The sequence below is a fragment of the Trachurus trachurus genome (assembly GCF_905171665.1).
Source record: "Trachurus trachurus genome assembly, chromosome: 1".
In the NCBI taxonomy this organism is placed as follows: domain Eukaryota; kingdom Metazoa; phylum Chordata; class Actinopteri; order Carangiformes; family Carangidae; genus Trachurus; species Trachurus trachurus.
Genome location: NC_139891.1, coordinates 34874964 through 34894588, shown reverse-complemented (window position 1 = coordinate 34894588; position 19625 = coordinate 34874964). Strand labels below are relative to the sequence as shown.

The window sequence follows — 19625 nt, the reverse complement described above, 5'->3', positions numbered from 1 at the left end:
CCACATGTGTGTTTTCATCACAGAGGTAAGAAAAATAAACTTTTATTTTGAAATATCGTTGTTAATAATGCAGGTGTGTGTGACTCTGAGTGACACTGTGTGTGCGTGTATAAGTGTGTGTGTTGTGTTTTTGAGCTGAACCACATGTTACATTCACATGGGACGTTAGAACTGGAACAAGTGAAGAGAAGTTTTCTTCCTCTGCGTGTTCTTAACGTGTTGAGACGCACACACGTGTCCTTAACGTGTTGGACAGTTTGTTACAGTTTAAAGAAAAACGACTGGATATTCTTGATTTTTTTTTCATTTTTTGTCAGATCATCAGATGTCCTTTTTTTCTCTCAGTAGTTTATGTTTTGTTGAATGTGCTTTAATAAAACTGTTCATCACTCGTCCTGTGATGAAGATTTGACTGAACATTAGTACAGATTCATTCGCCCATGCTGCAGCCAGTAACACAAGAACATGCAATAAAACACAATCACATACAATAGATATGCACGTCATCTATATCATACAAAGTGCTGGAGAGTACAAAAAACATGGTGCATTGAAAAAAATGAATAAATAGCACCAAGTAAAAAGTGCTAAAATTGTAGTAGGAGAATCACTAACCTATACAGAATGAGCAAACACAAGTCACCTGAACTCTGGTCTTATCTGACCCTAAATTTTAACTAACAGATATCACCATGAAACTTCCCAAGTTTATCACTCACATTAAGACAAATATTTTTTGTATTACAAGTTTTGTCAAATGTTATGTTTAAATATGTAAATGAGGCAATATCTGATGAAATATGTGCTAATTTGCATTTCCAGAACCAAAATCTGAACAATGGATAAAGCTACTTTCAAAATTCTTGTTTTTTTAGTTGACATATTAGAGTCAGAAGTTTTTACAGAGGCAGATTTTTTTTTTCTTTTTATCACTCTGTAAATGAGACAATACTGTCAATACTGTGTAGCAGCTGGTACTCGCCATGCAGGATGTGTGATGGGTCGCAGACAATCTTATTACAACAACATGTGCACAGACACATGTCAGAAAATGTTAAATCTTGATGGTTTTTAATGTTTTTTTCACATTTTCAGCATAAACAAGACCAAAGAATCATCAGATTATACTTTCTTGTCCTTCACAGCTGCTTTGCAAACTGAACCGTTACTGGGCTGATGATTGACGGACACACACACACACACACACACACACACACACACACACACATGTTGCTGGTTGTGGTACCAGTGTATGATGTGGAGCACAGCGAGGGGCCGACGTCGGGGGTGGGACACATCTGCCGGCGGGGAGGTCGACGGCGCTTTGAAGACGACAGGGCGACAGGGGAGCTCCTTTTATTTCGTCTTTGTTTTTAACGGGCAGACGCTGGCGAGTGCACCTCAGCAGAATCAAATCACATTGTCTTTATTTTTCTGTTTTGTTCCTCCGAGGCGGGACAATGGAGCAGCCGGAGGGGGAGGGAGGGGTGAGGGGGGTGAGGAGGGGGGTCCGAGGTCAGTGTCCAGTGTCCGCCGCTCTGACACCCCGCAGCACTAATTGATGCTTTGTCCGTCCACGTCTCGCCTCGTTAGCGGCCTCGCAGCCCACAGGCCGGAACAAATGCAACATGTCATCTGCACTCAGGTCTGTCAGTGTGTGTGTGTGTGTGTGTGTGTGTGTGTGTGACCGGGTGTGTTGATGAGGTCACTTCACTCTCATACATGTTCCACTCTATGTGATCTATGGGTCCTTTAATTTCCCCTGGTAACATGGAGCTGACCTCAGATTACTGTTACATTAGTGCTGCTAAATGCTAAGCTAACACAAACCAGAGACTCAACAAACAAAGAAACAATTAAACAGTAATGAAGAATCAAGTTTCCAGTCATTGATAAACAAAGAAAAAATTCAAAGGGATAGTTCAACATTTTGCAAATTGGCCCATTGCCATAATCCCTATAGTCACAGCAGTAGGTTTGTTACCTTTAATTGTCGGTGCAAGCTATTTTTAGAACGGCGGAGCAGAGCCGAGAGCTGCTCAGAGCTACGCTACGGAGGCTCATGGGATTTCTTGGTTTCCCTCATCAAATTCTTTAATTGTCAGCTCGCACTGACAATTAAAGGTAACAAACCTACTGCTGTGACTATAGGGATTATGGCAATGGGCCAATTTGCCAAAATGTTGAACTATCCTTTTAAGACAAAAATGAGACTTTTCATCTTACTGAGTTTTTGAAGTGGTTCAATAAAGGAAAACGGAAATTAACTGTGTCAGGATCAGGAAATCTTGACACTTGATGGGACAAAGTCTTGAAACATACTTCTGTAAAAACTAACTGGACAGTTACAGTTACGGTGCTGAAAAACAGAAATAGAGTTTGGTGGAAAATACGTAAGAATCATTTTCTTGTTTTATAATTTAAGAGTTTAAAAAAGGGTTGGAAAATAACAACAACAATGACAAACACCTTGTTTCCAAAAACCTATGTATGTCCAGTTTTAACTTCAGTGTTACTTAAAATGACTAAAATATCATGTTGTTGTTGATTTCTCCTCCTGCTCCAACCAACCAGATTCATACAAAGACAAACTTTCTTCTCAGCCTCTTTTATCTCTGGTGGATTGTTCGGATCAATAATAAAACCTGATGAGTTGTAGTTATGTCCTGTTTGTGTTCGACCTTTGACCTCTGACCACGTGTGTCCGACTCCTCAGCTTGACTTGTTAATCTCTGCAGGCAACTGTGATGTCACACGTTTCCTCACAATCACCTGCAGAGATGATCGGGTCCCAGCTGATCGCTCTGCTCTGGTGCTGATCGATAGCGCTCTGCCGCCCCCTGGTGGCTGCAGCAGCAGCTGTGGCTCAGTTTAATCTCAGCTGGCAACTGTGAGCAAAGCTGTTCAACGTCCTCACGGCGCCGGCCGAGGTTTACCTGAACGCAGCACGGTCACCATCCACACAAGGATCGCTGCAGCCTCAAAGTGGTTGCCATGGAAACCAGGGAATATGACAAATTAATCAGATTTTTTTTATTTTCTTTACAGTTTCATGTTAGTGAGCTCAGCCTTTACATGATATTTACAACATTGAACTTTCCTGACACATTTTCAGTCATTTCTAAAGGTTTGAGACTTGTTGATTTGTTTGGTTCAAGAAATCAAGTCAGTTTCTGTTGTATTATTCATGTCCATGAAAAACAAAACACTCCTTGACTTTGTTTTTTTTTTTTTTATGTCTTTTTAGACTTTCAATGTAACTTGTGTCGGTGTGTTGTTTAACATGTTGTGGGCATAAAGAGTCACACAGTCACATGTAACACCTTCACTTTCAGGGTGAATACTTCAGGAGAATGAGTGGATGATGGTGAGTGTGACTGTGTGGAGTCTGATGAGTCCAGAGTCCAGGTTCTAGAGTCCAGAATCCAGATTCCACAGTCAATGTGCTAGAGTACAGGTTCTTGAGTCCAGGTTCTCGTCCAAAGTCCAGGTTCTAGTCCAGAGGCCAGAGTACACGTTCTAGAGTCCAGAGTCCAGATTCCATAGTCAAGAGTAATTTCAAGAGTCCAGATCCCAGAGTCAATATTCTAGAGTACACTGTCAAGGTTCCTGAGTCCTGATCCAGGTTCGAGAGTCAAGAGTCCAGATGTAATGGTGCGTTCCAGGTAGGCTTTTTAACCCGTAAGTCACGACTTCAAGTCACCAGTTACGAGTCTGTAGCCTAGCATTCCAGGCAAGTTACGAGTTACAACTGGGAGCTGGGAGTACATCCATCTAGTACGAGTTCACAGGTGGGAAGTTACGAGTTTGACTGTACGTTCCAACGGGTAACCATAGGAACAGGTCGGAAAAACACGAGTTACGGGTTGCCTGGAACGCACCATTAGTCCAGAGTCCAGTTCCTGGAGTCCAGAGTCCATGTTCTTGAGGCCAGAGTCCAGGTTCTAGTGTCCAAGAGTCCATGAGTCAATGTGACAGTTGAGGTTCCTGTCACTATGCCTCCAATTGATCATGTGCCCTGGCTACGTGACCAAGGCGATGTCCCTTTGGGTGACTGGCAAGCGCGCATGACTATTACCGGGGAGGTGTGGGTTCAATCCCCGCCCAGGCCCTCTTCACCTTGCCACATTAAGTTTTGCGAGTACAGATTCCAGAGTCAATATTCTAGAGTACACTGTCAAGGTTCCTGAGTCCATATCCAGGTTTTAGAGTCCAGAGTCCAGGTTCTTGAATCCAGAGCTTTCTGATGTTGATGATACTGCATCAGGAACTGATTGGAGAACACTGAGAGGCCGTCGGTTCCTGATGCACTGCCTTCAGCATTGAAAGACACTCCACGCCGCGTGGACACGTGAAGGACACGGAGGCCTCATGCTTCATTACAACCAACCAACCAATCAGAAGAATTCAGGTGCTTCACGTCCACAGGTTTGTCTGCTGACCCTATGACATCATCGTCATCATCAGGTCTTGGTTTAATCTGTTCACTTCTTTAGTTTGTGACCAAACACCTGCAGAACTACAAACATTCCCATCAGCCCCTGCTACACTACATAGGAAGTTATCCATACAGATAGCTAGTAGAGCTAATATGAATGCATATCCTTTAACTTCGTGAAGTGGCGATAAAACGGAAAAAAAAAATCTATTTTTAAAGAGTTGATGAACCAAATCAAACATCTTGACGTGAACGCTGCTAACATTGTTTTGCTGCTAAAATTTAACATGTTAGCTTTGAAATTCTGAAAACACACATTCTGAAAACACACGTAAACACATGTAACAAAACTGAAAACATAACTCTGTAACACAAACATAATGCAGGCACACAAAACACAACACAACACAGATTTCCAGGTGACACAGAAGAGTCTCAGACCAGAGGGCTAAGCTAAGCTAACAGCACAGTTTGACACAAAATAAATCATATGATATAGAGGTTATAATAAACCATGTTCAAGTTTGTCCTTGTTGCGAGTTTATGCAGATTACGTGTCGAGTTTGATATTAGATATTCAATTGTTTAAGTTTTCCTTTAATGTTTAAGATTGATTGATTGATACTTTATTGACTTTATTCCCATTGCTAGGTTTTATGTTAGCATTTAGCTGCACTTTAGTTTTCTTTTATCTTGAGTTTATATGATTGTTTGATACAATAAAGTTTGAAGACAGAGCTGTTTTTGTTTCTTTCTTCTTTTTTAACATTATTTCCTGTTAAAATTCATGAACAAGAAACACAAGGGATAAAAAGTACACAAAATATTTTTATTTGAATATTCTTTATTTGATATATAATATAGCTACTGTGGGCCAGGTGACAGTACCACAGTTATCACATGAACTTAGTCAGTCTGGTGATTGACAGCAGGTATAAAAGACAGTATTAATAAAACAGTATTTAATAAATCTTTAATGAGGTCTGGAGTAAGTCAGAAGCAGCCTCGACCACCAGGAGGATAACCTCCTCAGTTCTCCTGTGACGCTGTTGATGTAGTTGTTGTTGTTGTGACTTCATGGTTCATCTTCAGCTCTCTGTGTCTGAACAAGAGAAATATGAATGCAAATTATTTTCTCCACATCGAGGAGCGACTGGTTCAGATGTTGTCAGAGCTTCACCACTGAAGTTTGAGGGTGGACGGTCATCAAAGTCCAGTGCAGAAGCACAAAAGATTTTTAACGACCCGACACACATCCTCAACCCAGGTCGAAGGCTCAGAATTCCAAAAAGTAGACTGAATAGATATAGGAACTCATTTATCCCTTCCGCCATAAGGCACTAAACAGTAATATGTAGCACTTTATTTCAGAACTGTAGGTTTTATTAATTTGATCGGTTTTACCATTTTTGTATGGTTTTATTGTTTTATTATTTCTATACGCAAACACTGTGAATGTAGCACTTTAGTTTATTTATGAACCGTTGGTTTTATTCTACTGGTTTAGTTGTTCTTCGTATTGAACCACTGCGCACATAGCACTTTACCTTAAGAGCTGCTGGTTTGATCAGTTTTACGGATTTATTGATTTTATTGATTTATTTCTTTGGAGTGGAAGCACCCTTCACTGTTTTAAATGTGTGTTTTAATGTGGGAAAGTACTTTGTATGAATGTCTCGTATGTATTGTTTTGTGTATACAGTGGCTCAGTGCCCAAAACAAATTTCCCTAATCCAAATTTCCCAAATCCAATCCAATCCAAACCAAAACAGTTCTCGCCGTCCCAACCTTCAACGTCTTTGTACTTCATGTGATTCGTTACACCGAGGGTTGACATGTTTTATTCAGGAGTAGTCGTTTTGGCTACATACCTTCCCTCCTCCACGTCGAAGATGTTTTCTGGCAGACGGACGTTGAGCGTCTCCGGCAGCAGGAAGACGAGGATCCCGCTGACGACCCCGGTCCCAGCGAAGATCAGCGGCGGCAGCAGGAGCCAGGTGTCCTCCAGCAGCATGACCACCGGAGCCAGGGCGCTGCCGATCCGACAGAGGCAGGAGGTGTAGCCCAGGCCGCACTGCCTGTACAACAACAGCAACAACAACAACATCAACTCGTCCTCTGAGACAGGTATAAAACTAATATTAGACCCCAAACTTTGTATTCTTGGTATTTTTCCAATAAACCTTAACCTTAACAAGGCAAATAAATCTATGATTATTTTTTGCATGTTACAAGCCAAATACATTATAGCAAAGTCATGGAAATCCACTACTAAACCAAATATTAGTATCTGGCTTGCAGGACTATCAGACTCACTGGAACTGGAAAAACTCACCTTCACGTTAAAGGGTAAATATCTAATCTTTGACAGTATGTGGAGATCTTTTATGGTGTTCTTGGAGGGGAGGAAAGCATTGGAGGCATGTTCCCCCTGTATGTAAGCCATCAACAAACGAAATTACCATGTATTTATTATACGTCTGTTTGTTTATTTGTTTTCCGCTCCTTTTATTTTTTATTTGAAATGGGAAATGGAAATTTCTCCAAGAGAGATGATGGATTATTTATATTTTGGACTGTGTAAATAACACATGCTAGCTACTGCCCTGTGATGTTTGTATAAGATGAGCCTTATTGTGACAGTTTTGTTCAGCACCTGTATTTTACTTGTTGTAATGTGAATATGTATTCTGGAAAAAATTAATAAACACACTTGTTTAGAAAGAAACTCGTCCTCTGAGACTGAGAGCGCCACCTTTTGTCTCGTCATCGTCCTGGGGCTTGAACCACGAAGCGGGTTCAACATACTCAGGGTATCTTCCAGTTACCCGGCTTCACTTAAATGGACAATCGCGATCGCGCTAAGCGGTCACACGACGGTGGTTATCAACTCGGTATGTCAACCCAGGGTTTCCCAGAGCGCGTTCACATGAAACGGGCGGAGGACATGGACACGTCTGACAGAGAGTTTGGTAACACTTTACTTGAATAGGTATTCATAAGATTGATACAGATGTTACTGGTTCAAATTTGCGGGGTTTGTCCTGCACTGCAGGATCGCGTGATCGCGTGACTTTTCACCACAACTGTTTTCCTCTAGGTGGCAGCACCGTACTAAATACTGCTCAGACGTTTTGGGGACAATGCTGACAGCCTGATAGCCGCGATTAGGAGTGGCGCTGTTCATGATACAGAATACAAGAGGATGAAAGGAGAACTAGCTGCAGACAGTAAATAATATAGTAGCCTAGTTTTTCAATGACAAAATGTAACGACGGCAGCTACAGTAGACTATAGCCCACGTCTCACTCTCTTTTTTCGGTCATCTGTCTCGTCATCTCCAAAATGTGTTTTTAAAATGAGCCAACTACAGTACTGTGCAGTAGTGCCGCAGATTTCTCACTCCGCACCTTGTTTGAGAGTGCAGCTGGATGATTTCTTGTGAATGAACGGGTCTGTGTCACTTTGGGGCTGGGCGATAAAACATAGGATAAATAACTTTCCCTCGATAGAAGACGCGGCCGATACAAAGTGACACCGTCAGCCATGCAGCCGGCCTGGACTTTTTATTTTTAATTATGAAGGATCATCTGCGCAAGGCAAAGATGATAGCATCAACAAAACACGGCGTAACACACGCGGCTGTATGGGACAGGCTTTTATTTAATTCAGAACAAACCGCTTAGCAAAAATGGAAAATATAGTCTATAATAATTAATTGATCTGTTGTTTGGCCACTGTTTGAAAATAACCCGAATTATGAGCAAATAATCTGATCCAGAACAGCAGTCATAATCAGACTTCTTCTAAATAAACCTAAACATTAAATAACTGGGTCAGGTCGGACCATGGGGTTATTTTTTCTCTTCTTCTTCACAGGAGAAGAGGAGGTGCGCTGCGCTCACGGACGCGTTGATGTTTTGTGATTTATCTGCTGCCTTGACTCTGCCCTTTATACATGTGCGTTCAGATTAACAATAAGACAAGCCATGGTTGAGTTTATTGAGTTTTAGCTGCTCAATCTCATTGTTTCAAAGAAAAGGGATTGATTTTTATAACGAAATGAAACGAAAACAATATTATATTGATACATTGTTGTAAAAAAAATCCAAAAGAAACGAAAATGAACTAAAGAAAATAACTTTCACACACACACATTAAAACAGTGCGATTGGTTGAAAGCTGATAATTAGCCATGTGCTTATAAGCTGATTGGCCGAAACCAAGAACAAAGCCGCGTGAATGGCCAATCGCCATGTGTTAACATTTCCATATTCCGCACATTCTGTGACAAACTGTAAACTGTTTTCTTGTCTGTAACAACATCTATTGCACGTCTGTCCGTCCTGGGTGAGGGATCCCTCCTCTGTTGCTCACCCTGAGGTTTCTCCTGTTTTTCCCTGTTAAAAGGGTTTCCATGGAGTTTTTCCTCAGTCGATGTGAGGGTCTAAGGACAGAGGATGTTGCTACGATGCCATGTGAAGCCCTTTGAGACAAACTGTTTGTAAAAACGGGCTATACAAATAAAATTGCCTTGCCTTGCCTTGCCTTAACGGCCGACATGTAAATCAGCTGTTTCGATGGGCGTTATATGAATAGAGATGTTAATGTGGTACTTTGCACATAGCCTCCTCTTCTCCTGTGAAGAAGAAGAGAAAAAATAACCCCATGGTCCGACCTGACCCAGTTATTTAATGTTTAGGTTTATTTAGAAGAAGTCTGATTATGACTGCTGTTCTGGATCAGATTATTTGCTCATAATTCGGGTTATTTTCAAACAGTGGCCAAACAACAGATCAATTAATTATTATAGACTATATTTTCCATTTTTGCTAAGCGGTTTGTTCTGAATTAAATAAAAGCCTGTCCCATACAGCCGCGTGTGTTACGCCGTGTTTTGTTGATGCTATCATCTTTGCCTTGCGCAGATGATCCTTCATAATTAAAAATAAAAAGTCCAGGCCGGCTGCATGGCTGACGGTGTCACTTTGTATCGGCCGCGTCTTCTATCGAGGGAAAGTTATTTATCCTATGTTTTATCGCCCAGCCCCAAAGTGACACAGACCCGTTCATTCACAAGAAATCATCCAGCTGCACTCTCAAACAAGGTGCGGAGTGAGAAATCTGCGGCACTACTGCACAGTACTGTAGTTGGCTCATTTTAAAAACACATTTTGGAGATGACGAGACAGATGACCGAAAAAAGAGAGTGAGACGTGGGCTATAGTCTACTGTAGCTGCCGTCGTTACATTTTGTCATTGAAAAACTAGGCTACTATATTATTTACTGTCTGCAGCTAGTTCTCCTTTCATCCTCTTGTATTCTGTATCATGAACAGCGCCACTCCTAATCGCGGCGATATGTGATACATAATCATCAAGTCATAAAGCAAGACAGGCTTTATCATATTACAATAGTTTCTGTGATTTAGGCAGTGTATACAGTAGTTAGTTCTAGTTTAATAGCCTAGAGTTTAAGCTGTGGATTACTGCACAGATCACTGAGTCATCCGCCTGTCGTCCTCCGTTCTCACAGATGCCACCTGGCGGTTGTTTTGGCACATTGAGCCTTTTCATTAAAACCTCTTGTCTCGCCAAAGAAAAAAAATGCATGAGTCTTGTGCCGTCTCGCGTGGACCACGCGTGAAGTCCGCAAATTTGAACCAGTAACATCTGTATAACACTGTCATAACCATGACATAACAGCTGTCATAAACATCAATGAATACTTATGACAGCTGTCGTTAAGTGTCATTCGGTAAGTTATGTCACTTGTTTGAGATCTTTTTGTTCTGACAACTTGACATAAAGACAATATAAACTGTCATAGCAGACCTAATTGCCAAACTATAAAAATGATGTCAAGTTCTCATAACAAGGAACATCTCAAATAATGTCAACTTTGCATTAAAAGTGTCATAACTTACCGAATGACACTTAACGACAGCTGTCATAAGTATTCATTGATGTTTATGACAGCTGTTATATCATGGTTATGACAGTTTTATGTCAATCTTATGAATACCTATTCAAGTAAAGTGTTACCGAGAGTTTCACTAACGAGGAGCAGACAGTAATTCTGCAGCAACATGAAGAACTGAAAGATCAAATCCAGACAGAAAGAAACACAGTCGCTGCAGCAAGGAGCAGGAAGTGCTGCAGAGAATTACTGCCTGTGAAAATGTCTAAATTCATTAGATTCAAACTTAATAAAAATCACTGCTCCATCATTATGGGATGGCTGTACGGGAAATCACCTTTGTGTAGCCTATTCCTCTAATCTTGGCCTGGTGCTCACATGTAATTTTGTGGTGTGTATGTGATGCAGAGATTTAGATGTGTGAATATTGTACATACGTGTCAAAAAAACAAAAAAAAACAATGATCCTCTGAAGGGACCCCTGGTATTTTTTGTTTTTAGATTAACATCTCTAAAAGAATATGTTTTATATCTATCTGTATCGATCTCTCTCTCCCTACATATCTCTACATATCTCTGTGGATGTGGTTTTACCTGAGGATGGTCGGGTAGAGTTCTGCTGAGTAGAGGAAGGCGGTGGTGAACGCAGCCTCAGAGAAACCCTTCGCCACCACAGCGATGCAGGTACGAAGCACAGAGTAGTCTGGAGGAGAAACACGTGAAACCAGTTACATCTCGTTTACTGTGCATCTGTGTGTGTGTGTGTGTGTGAGAGAGCAAGAGAGATAACAGGAAGTGATGTCACCTAAAGGTATGGCCGTGTTTATTCCAATCAGGGCTCCGGTCGTGATCAGGAACCAGGCCTGTCCGTTCCTCCGGCCGATCCAGTCCAGGACGAAGAAGGTGAGGATCTTGGCGGGAACTTCAATGGCGCCGTAGATGAACTGCGTGAGGTAGATGCTGACGCCAAAACCTGATATCCTGAAGCTGATCCCATAGTAGATGAAGGCAACAGCAAACCTGCAGGTGAGAGTAAGACAGTCGGCACACAGCAGCGTTTTCAACAACGTGATGATGATGATGATGATGATGACGACGTACCAGAATAAACCGGAGCAGAGCGTGATCTTCCTCAGCTGAGGGGTTTTCACCAGATCCAGGTACGAGTGTTTCCTCTCAGCCACTTCAGACACCGTCACCTTCCCCAGAAACTGAAACAGTCACATGGTCGAACACGGAGACGTGAAAACGGCGTTCGCATTTCACCTGTTGCACGATGTTTATAACATTTATACGTTTTCATATTTAGATTTGAAGCTTTTAGATCTGATAGGAGGAATAAGAAGTTCTGGCTCCACACAGGATCCTCCTCTTTGACCATTTTTGGATTGGTTAGGAGGCGTGGCCACTGATGTTAGCGTCAGCTCTACCTCGGTGTCCATTTTGGAGGTGTCCTCCTCCTTCTTGTTCATCTTTGCACATTGAACCAGATACTTCTGAGCTTCCTCCACGTTGCCGTTGGCCAGCAGCCAGCGGGCCGACTCCGGCACCCACCTGAACACACAACGGAAGAAACCGGTGCTTAACAACATACACACCCAAAGATGTTAAAGGGATAGTTCAACATTTTGGCAAATTGGCCCATTGCCATAATCCCTATAGTCATAGCAGTAGGTTCGTTACCTTTGATTGTCGGTGCAAGCTGTTTTTAGAACGGTGGAGCAGAGCCGCAAGCTGCTCAGAGCTACACTACAGAGGCTCATGGGATTTCTTGGTTTCCCCTCATCAAATACACAATCCAACAACTCCAAAACGCTCTGGTTGACAAGTTGAGACCTGCACATTCACCACGCTATGAGATAATGACAGAACGTTACCAGACAGAGTTGTTTTAGAGGTAAATACAGAGACTGCTTGATGAAAAACTGTCCCTGAAGGCAACGCGCATCAGCGGTTTTGCATGAATTTCCCTCTAAAACAACTCTGTCTGGTAACGTTGTGTTATTATCTCATAGCGTGGTGAATGTGCAGGTCTCAACTTGTCCACCAGAGCATTTTGGAGTTGTTGGATTGTGTATTTGATGAGTTTGATGAGGGAAACCAAGAAATCTCATGAGCCTCCGTAGCGTAGCTCTGAGCAGCTCGCGGCTCTGTTCCGCCGTTCTAAAAACAGCTTGCACCGACAATTAAAGGTAACGAACCTACTGCTATGACTATAGGGATTATGGCAATGGGCCAATTTGCCAAAATGTCCCTTTAAACCGACCCCTCCCACATCCACCTTACCACCAGGAGATGATGGCGGCGATGCAGGGCGCCGTCACCGCCAGCGTCAGGTGTCTCCAGTCTCGTATGAAGTAGGCCAACAGAGCCAGCAGCATGTTCCCCACGCTCCAGGACAAACTCATGACGGTGCCGGTGAAGGTCCGGTGCTTCACGTCCGTCCACTCGATACCTGAGCAGGAAGACGACACCAGAGCTGTGTCTCAATTCGAATACTTCCATGAGTACACTGTCATGTTGTATACTATGTGCACTATATGTACTTATGTAACGGGTATAGCCACAGTCACGAGGTACCGGTGAAGAGAAGTGACGACGTGTAGCAGGTAGCGGTACTGAAGTTAAACTCACTCGCCCATAAAAGACGTGCAAACCCAGTTGCCAAGTGGTCATTGACCTCTTGGCAAAACGGTTAGCATCGTTGGAGACCTGGGTTCAAAACCCACTCAGGGCAGGCCAGACAACATTGTTCACACTTACTTATGTAGTGCGCAAATTTTGACAGTTACTGTTGTCTCAAATCGAATACTGTTGTTGTGCACTTCCTGGAACTAACGATCGCAATGGATGGCAATGTTTTATTTTTTCGGACTGCTTTTATCGCCCGTCAACACATCTACCGGCTTGTTTTGTTAGTTATTTCAATTAGCGATAATGAATGCCTTACTTGTCCTTTTGTTTTCTTTTTTATCTTTTCTTTTTTTTTTTTTTTTTGCTTGTGTGCACTACCTGTTTAATACGAGGTGGAGATTACGGTGCCGAAAACATTGGCCGCCGACCAGTATGTTGATTTACATATTATACTCCGCTACGTAGCCAAGACAGCGATTGTTGAGGGTGGGAAGTGTCCATCGTTCCACACTCAACTTTTGGAGGGGATGTTTGAGTGAAACCATCCGGGTTCTTACAGTACACTGCATTTTGACATACTTGTGAATTGAGACGCACTTACATACTCAAAATACTTTGTTTACTGTAAGTATGGAAGTATTTGAATTGAGACACAGCACAGGTCTTTGATACCGCTGTGGTCTTCATCTCAGGTTCATCCCATGAACATCCTATAATCACTCAATCATGTTCAGTTCTTACCGAGGACGACGCCGATGATGGACAACCCGCTGAGCGCCGCGCCGCAGAGCGCCCTGGAGACGGCGAACATGACGTAGGAGGTGGAGAAGGCCGTGGTGAATCCCAGCGTGGTGGCGCTGATCAGAGCCACCAGGAGCATCGACTTACGGCCGAACCTGTCGCACAGACAAGCAGCACACGTCAGTCCAGTCGTTCTCCAACTAACTCACATGATCTTCATCTGCACCTGGAGCGTCAAGTTCCAAACAGCGTCTGTCGTTGATGGAGATAATGTGATAGGATCAAAGTCTGCAGCACACAACAGCAGTCAAGTCATATTACACTGATGTCCTTGTTTGAAAAAAAGTAATTGATGCCGACTCGGGATGTAAACACGAGGTTGGGGGCGTTTGAGTGACAGGTTGTTAGAAATAAAAATGATCTCATTTATCCGTCTGAGGTCGTCTGGAGCCAAAATGAAACCAAGCGCTGTGTGTGTGCAGAGATACAATCTTTCACAGACAGTATTCTGTGTTTTATCAATTGACTCATTAAGCTACTGATATTTTGGGCTCATTTAATATAGAGACACATTGGGACTTGTTGTCACCATGGAAACACACACACACACACACACGTTCCTATCAGCATCAGCTGACTATGACCAAACAAAATACAGTGACCATTCTTCAGCGTTGTTGTTGCTCAGAAAGCACCTGTGATGAGAAATGTGTTTGGATGCATCAGTTTTCACAGACAGTAAATAAAGCTGTGGACGTCACCTCTGTGACTCCGCCCACAGGTTTCTGTCTGACTCCGCCCCCTAACTCCCAGCTGAGCCACACATGGTCAGAGAAGTGGATTTGAGTTTGTGGGGAGCATTCGCCCACCCACCAGGCTACGTCCCCAGTCCTCCACACCTCTAGTCTTTAGTTAAGAGTAATCTACGGTGGCCCTGACAAATCAACTCACTGCAACTTGGAAAAAACACATTTCAGAAAATAATTTAACCTGCAATATTTTTTTTTTTTTAATCCGCCTTGCGTATTTTATTTTATTTTTTTTTTATAATTTCCTAGTATTTATTATGTCTTGATTGATTGAAATGCACTTTTATGGAGGGTCATTTTAATCTCATTGCAATCTCATGACAAATTGAATCTTGAATCTTAAGGAGAGGAACTACAGCCACTGGTTTTAAAGGGGTAGTTCAACATTTTGGCAATTGGCCCATTGCCATAATCCCTATAGTCATAGCAGTAGGTTCGTTACCTTTAATTGTCGGTGCAAGCTATTTTTAGAACGGTGGAGCAGAGCCGTGAGCTGCTCAGAGCTACGCTACGGAGGCTAATGGGATTTCTTGGTTTCCCTCATCAAACTCATCAAACACACAATCTAACAACTCCACAACGCTCTGGTGGACAAGTTGTGACCTGCACATTCACCACGCTATGAGATAATAACACAACGTTACCAGACAGAGTTGTTTTAGAGGTCTGGTAATGTTCTGTTATTATCTGGACCAACAATTAAAGGTAATGAACCTACTGCTATGACTATAAGGATTATGGCAATGGGCAAATTTGCTAAAATGTTGAACTATCCCTTTAATTTTTTAACTTTTTATACTTAAAGTTTATTTTGCTGTTAAAAATGCAAAAGCACTTTTATTTTATAACGGAGCAGTTTCATGTTGCTAATGCTAGCCTAATCGTGAAGAACTCACCTGTCGGAGAGCTGACCGAACAGGACGGCGCCGCACGTCACCCCGAGGAAGAAGTACGTGGCCAGAGCCTGATTCAGCTGTTTGTCGTCACACACCAGATCCCACTGCACAGACACACACAGACACACACAGGTTCATCTCTTTACACTGGCTGCATCCCAGGCCCGGCTCTAGCCATTTTGGTGCCCTAGGCGAGATTACTCCCAGGCGCCCCCCCACTGTTGTGGTGCTTGAAATGGGTACACGAAAGTCTTAGCTTCACAAAAGCAGTGGAATATAGGCTACTGTACAAAGGCTAATAGATAAGTGGAAAACAAGTTAAAATGAAATTTTGTGAAATTGCTGTTTGAGCATAAATGTTATCTGTCATTCTATTTTCACCAAATGTCTCAAATGTAAAATAAAGAAGCTAAATATTGACTTCACATTACATTTCAAACTTCATGAGATGTGTGTAGCCCTAAATAAGAAATTAGCTTTTTTTTCTCCAAACAAAATATCAACTAAACAGACAAAAAACACAAAATGTACAATATTTAACCTATAATGTAGCCTACCCTACATGTGTTGTCACTGTGGTGCTGTTTGACATGTTAAAAAAATGTTTTGAGAGCTCAGCAGGTCTGTATACAGAGCTGGAGCTGTGGCCCTGCTGTCTAAGCAGGCTGAAGTCTCAACTCTCTCTTCTTTTTTCAATATCTTCCTCATCAAATGAGTCAGAACTTTCAGCCTCTGAAGCACCTTCATCCTCCTCACTGCTTCTCTCTCTCTCCTATCGATTCTGCGGGTTCGAAGCTCTTCACAGCTGTTCTTTTGATTGACAGGTCGTCAAGGGCGGCGTAAAATGACCGAAATATAAACAAAAACATATCAGGACGGTCGCGCAAACGAGCTGGCATTTGCGCCGACTTTGAGGATTAATGCAACCAAGTATCCACACATCTAATTAAAAATGTGGCGTTTCTAACAAGAAAACGGCTTGAAAGCATTCCCACTGCAGACAGGTAGGCTACCTCTGCTGTGTGTGTGACTGCGGGGAGAGCGGAGGGCACGTACCAATGGGCATGTGGGGGGGCGACTTAGTAGGAGTAATGTTGTAACATATTATATTTTTACTTTTTAGGCTTTGCATTTAAATTAACGTGGGATTATTTTTTGTATTAAGAAATAATACCAACTAGTTATAGTGAAAGTTACACTTTTTTTTCCCATTTGTGGCGCTGGCGCCCCCTGGATGGACGGCGCCCTTAGCATTTGCCTATACGGCCTATGCCACGGGCCGGCCCTGCTGCATCCCACCAATCCCGTCTGTGATGTCATCCAGGATCTGCAACACACACCTTAGCAACAACGGTCACACTCAGAGGATATGACATCATTTCCTGAGAACTGAAACTTTGTGAATTTGAGTTCATCACCTCCTTTAAATGTTCTATTTTTAAAGTTTATTAAACTATAGAATAATTAAACACTTTATTGACATCACTCGTCTTCCGTAGGTAACACTCACTGTCACTGACTGTGATGCTGTTCCATGAACAACGAGGTTATTGGTAATAATAACAGGGTAAATATTTGATAATATGATACTCAGTGATAAGTGTATTAGGAACACCTGCCCTGGTCACCTGTTTATTTACACAATTATCCAGTCAAAGTCATGAGAGTAGCCTTTTGGAGATGTCCAGAACAGGCCACCGTACAGAGGATTTCATCTTAGTATTAGTTTGGAGAAATTCAATCTTTTCTTTCAACTGTTTCCAGGGGATGTTTCTTTTTCTTTTCTTTTTTTTTTTACAGTTTAATTTTACCACATATAACAAAGAAATTACATACACACACACAACACAAAGACATTCACCAGGAATTACAGACAACTACATTTTCACTTTACTTCCCCAAGGGGGTTTACTCTCTGCCTACAAACTAAAATGCATATTCATATTCATATACTGGCTGTATCATTACAGTCATTCTCAAAGTGCATTTCTCTATCAGAAGTATTTTTGATGAGTATCGAAGGTCCACCTAAACTCTTTTAGCCAGTTGTTCAAACAAAAACAAAAAACAGGTCTCCGTACCTTCCAATTCATCAATATAATCCTCTTCACAGAGAGCAATGCAAGTGTTATTAGTTGCTGCTTTGCACCAGATCCCACACCATGAACTTACACCTCAGGGCCCATTGTTACACCATCCTCAACAATCAGACGTGAACAGTCCCCCTTAAAAGGGGATGTTCCTAATAAAAAATAAAACCTTCTTTCTACACTGCAAAAACTCAAAATCTTACCAAGAATATTTATCTTATTTCTAGTCAAAATGTTATTTCTAGTCAAAACAAATCTAATTCTACTTAAAATTTGACTCATCACATTTAAAAAAAGTAGCTTGTTTTTAGACACTTTTTACTTCTTTCAAGCAGATTTTCACTTGAAATAAGTAGAAAAATCTGATAGTGGAGCAAGTTTTTCTTTCTAATTACAAGCTCAAAAAACTTGCTTTCACTGGCAGATTTCAAGTGAAAATACATTTGAAAAAAATGAAAATGATCTAAAAACAAGTTAATTTTTAGGTGACAAGTCTTATTTTAAGTGAAAAGAGTTTAGTTTTGACTAGAAACGAGACATTTTGACAAGAATTAAGACAAATATTCTTGGAAAGATTTTGAGTTTTTGCAGTGTAAAAGTATCTTCAATAATTACAAATGAGCAAACACATTAATTAATTGTCATTCTTACCTCGGTGGCCGTTGTGGAGCTGAACTGTGATTGGTCGTAGATCCAGCCGTGAGGACAAGGTGTCGTCCTGTTCCCCTGTTGGAGGTCAGAGGTCAGCTGCTGCTGTTGGTCGTAGACTCTGCAGGAGCTGAGGGAGCCGTCGTCCTGACGGGGGATCCTGAGGGCCAGCAGCACCTCGGGTTGGGCCCCAACGCCGCCACCGTCCTCCGGGCTCCCTAGGGCACAGCGGTGAGCAGGGGTGGCTGAGACGAAGTTGTGCAGGAGGAAGTGGAGGGGGAGGATGGCGCGGGGGAGGCAGAGGATGGACAGCAGCAGGAACTGGAACCTGGAGAAGCCGCCGACCTCGTCCAGGACGTCCTCGAACCTCATGGTGACGACAAGACCAGAAGAGACCAGAGACTGAGACTGAGACTGAGACTGAGAGACGGCGTCCACCGGACTGAGTCTGTCTCTGTCTGCAGCTCCTCACTGAGGGAGGGGGAGGGGCTTAGGCGTGTGTGTGTGTGTGTGTGTGTGTGTGTGTGTGTGTGTGTAGGAGGAGGACTATTACTTTCTTTGAACAAAACACTTAGTGATGTTCATGTACACTGCAGATTTACACATTTGCACACTAGTTTTTGTAGGAAAACAACAAACGACAAAAACTATATAAAACTCAATAAAACAAATTCATCTCATAAATCATGGCCTTAAAGGAATAGTTCACCAAAAAATGAAATTAATTCATTATTGACTCATGCTGATGAATACTCTTGAGTAGTTTTTTATTCCTCAAAGTGCATCTTGGAGACCCGGGAGGCCGGTTCCTAGTCCAACCAAAACTTTATATGAGAGTCAATAGGGCCCGACACAAAAATGTCCATAAAACTACACAAAAACCATTTAATATTCCTCCACACTGCTTATTATTAAAATATTTCAAGGTTTTAGTGTAGTTTTATGGACGTTTTTGTGTCAGGCATGATGCACGTGTGAATCGTGTGAACGCAAGAGGGCGCCCCAGGCAAATTCAATACAGGACTGTTTAGGCTGTAAAAATGTCCTAAATGACGTCGTTTCCAGTAAACTCTGGACTATCTCCCTTCAGGACACTTGGATTGCAGTGGACGAGCAGTGTGGAGGAATATTAAATGGTTTTTGTGTAGTTTTATAGACGTTTTTGTGTCGGGCCCTATTACTCTCATATAAGGATTTCGTTGGACTACGAACCGGCCTCCCGGGTCTCCAGATGCACTTTGAGGAATAAAAAACTACTCCAGAGTGTTCATCAGCATGAGGGTGAATTACATTTTTTAGTGAACTATTCCTTTAATCAAAAACCCAGGTGACATTAGCTCAGTATGACACACTTTTCATCTACAGTTAGTGATCACAGGAGCTCATCTAATCAGAAATAAGTCTGTTTTCACTAAGACTTGGTTTAAGGGTTTGAATCAGATTAATTTA

General features: G+C 42.1%; 1 protein-coding gene across 1 annotated transcript in view; it reads right to left on the bottom strand.

Annotated features, from left to right (window-relative positions):
• Positions 1 to 18548, bottom strand: part of LOC310989102 (solute carrier family 22 member 7-like) — a gene marked incomplete at both ends in the record, with an annotated part of 50526 nt that extends 31978 nt beyond the window's left edge. The window contains 9 exons of the mRNA XM_083976003.1: positions 6310 to 6516; positions 10953 to 11061; positions 11164 to 11378; positions 11460 to 11569; positions 11789 to 11912; positions 12645 to 12813; positions 13734 to 13888; positions 15439 to 15542; positions 18180 to 18548. Coding sequence (XP_083832129.1) covers positions 6310 to 6516; positions 10953 to 11061; positions 11164 to 11378; positions 11460 to 11569; positions 11789 to 11912; positions 12645 to 12813; positions 13734 to 13888; positions 15439 to 15542; positions 18180 to 18548 — 1562 coding nt within the window. The remainder of the gene's footprint in view (positions 1 to 6309; positions 6517 to 10952; positions 11062 to 11163; positions 11379 to 11459; positions 11570 to 11788; positions 11913 to 12644; positions 12814 to 13733; positions 13889 to 15438; positions 15543 to 18179) is intronic.
• Between the last annotated feature and the right edge of the window lie 1077 nt (positions 18549 to 19625).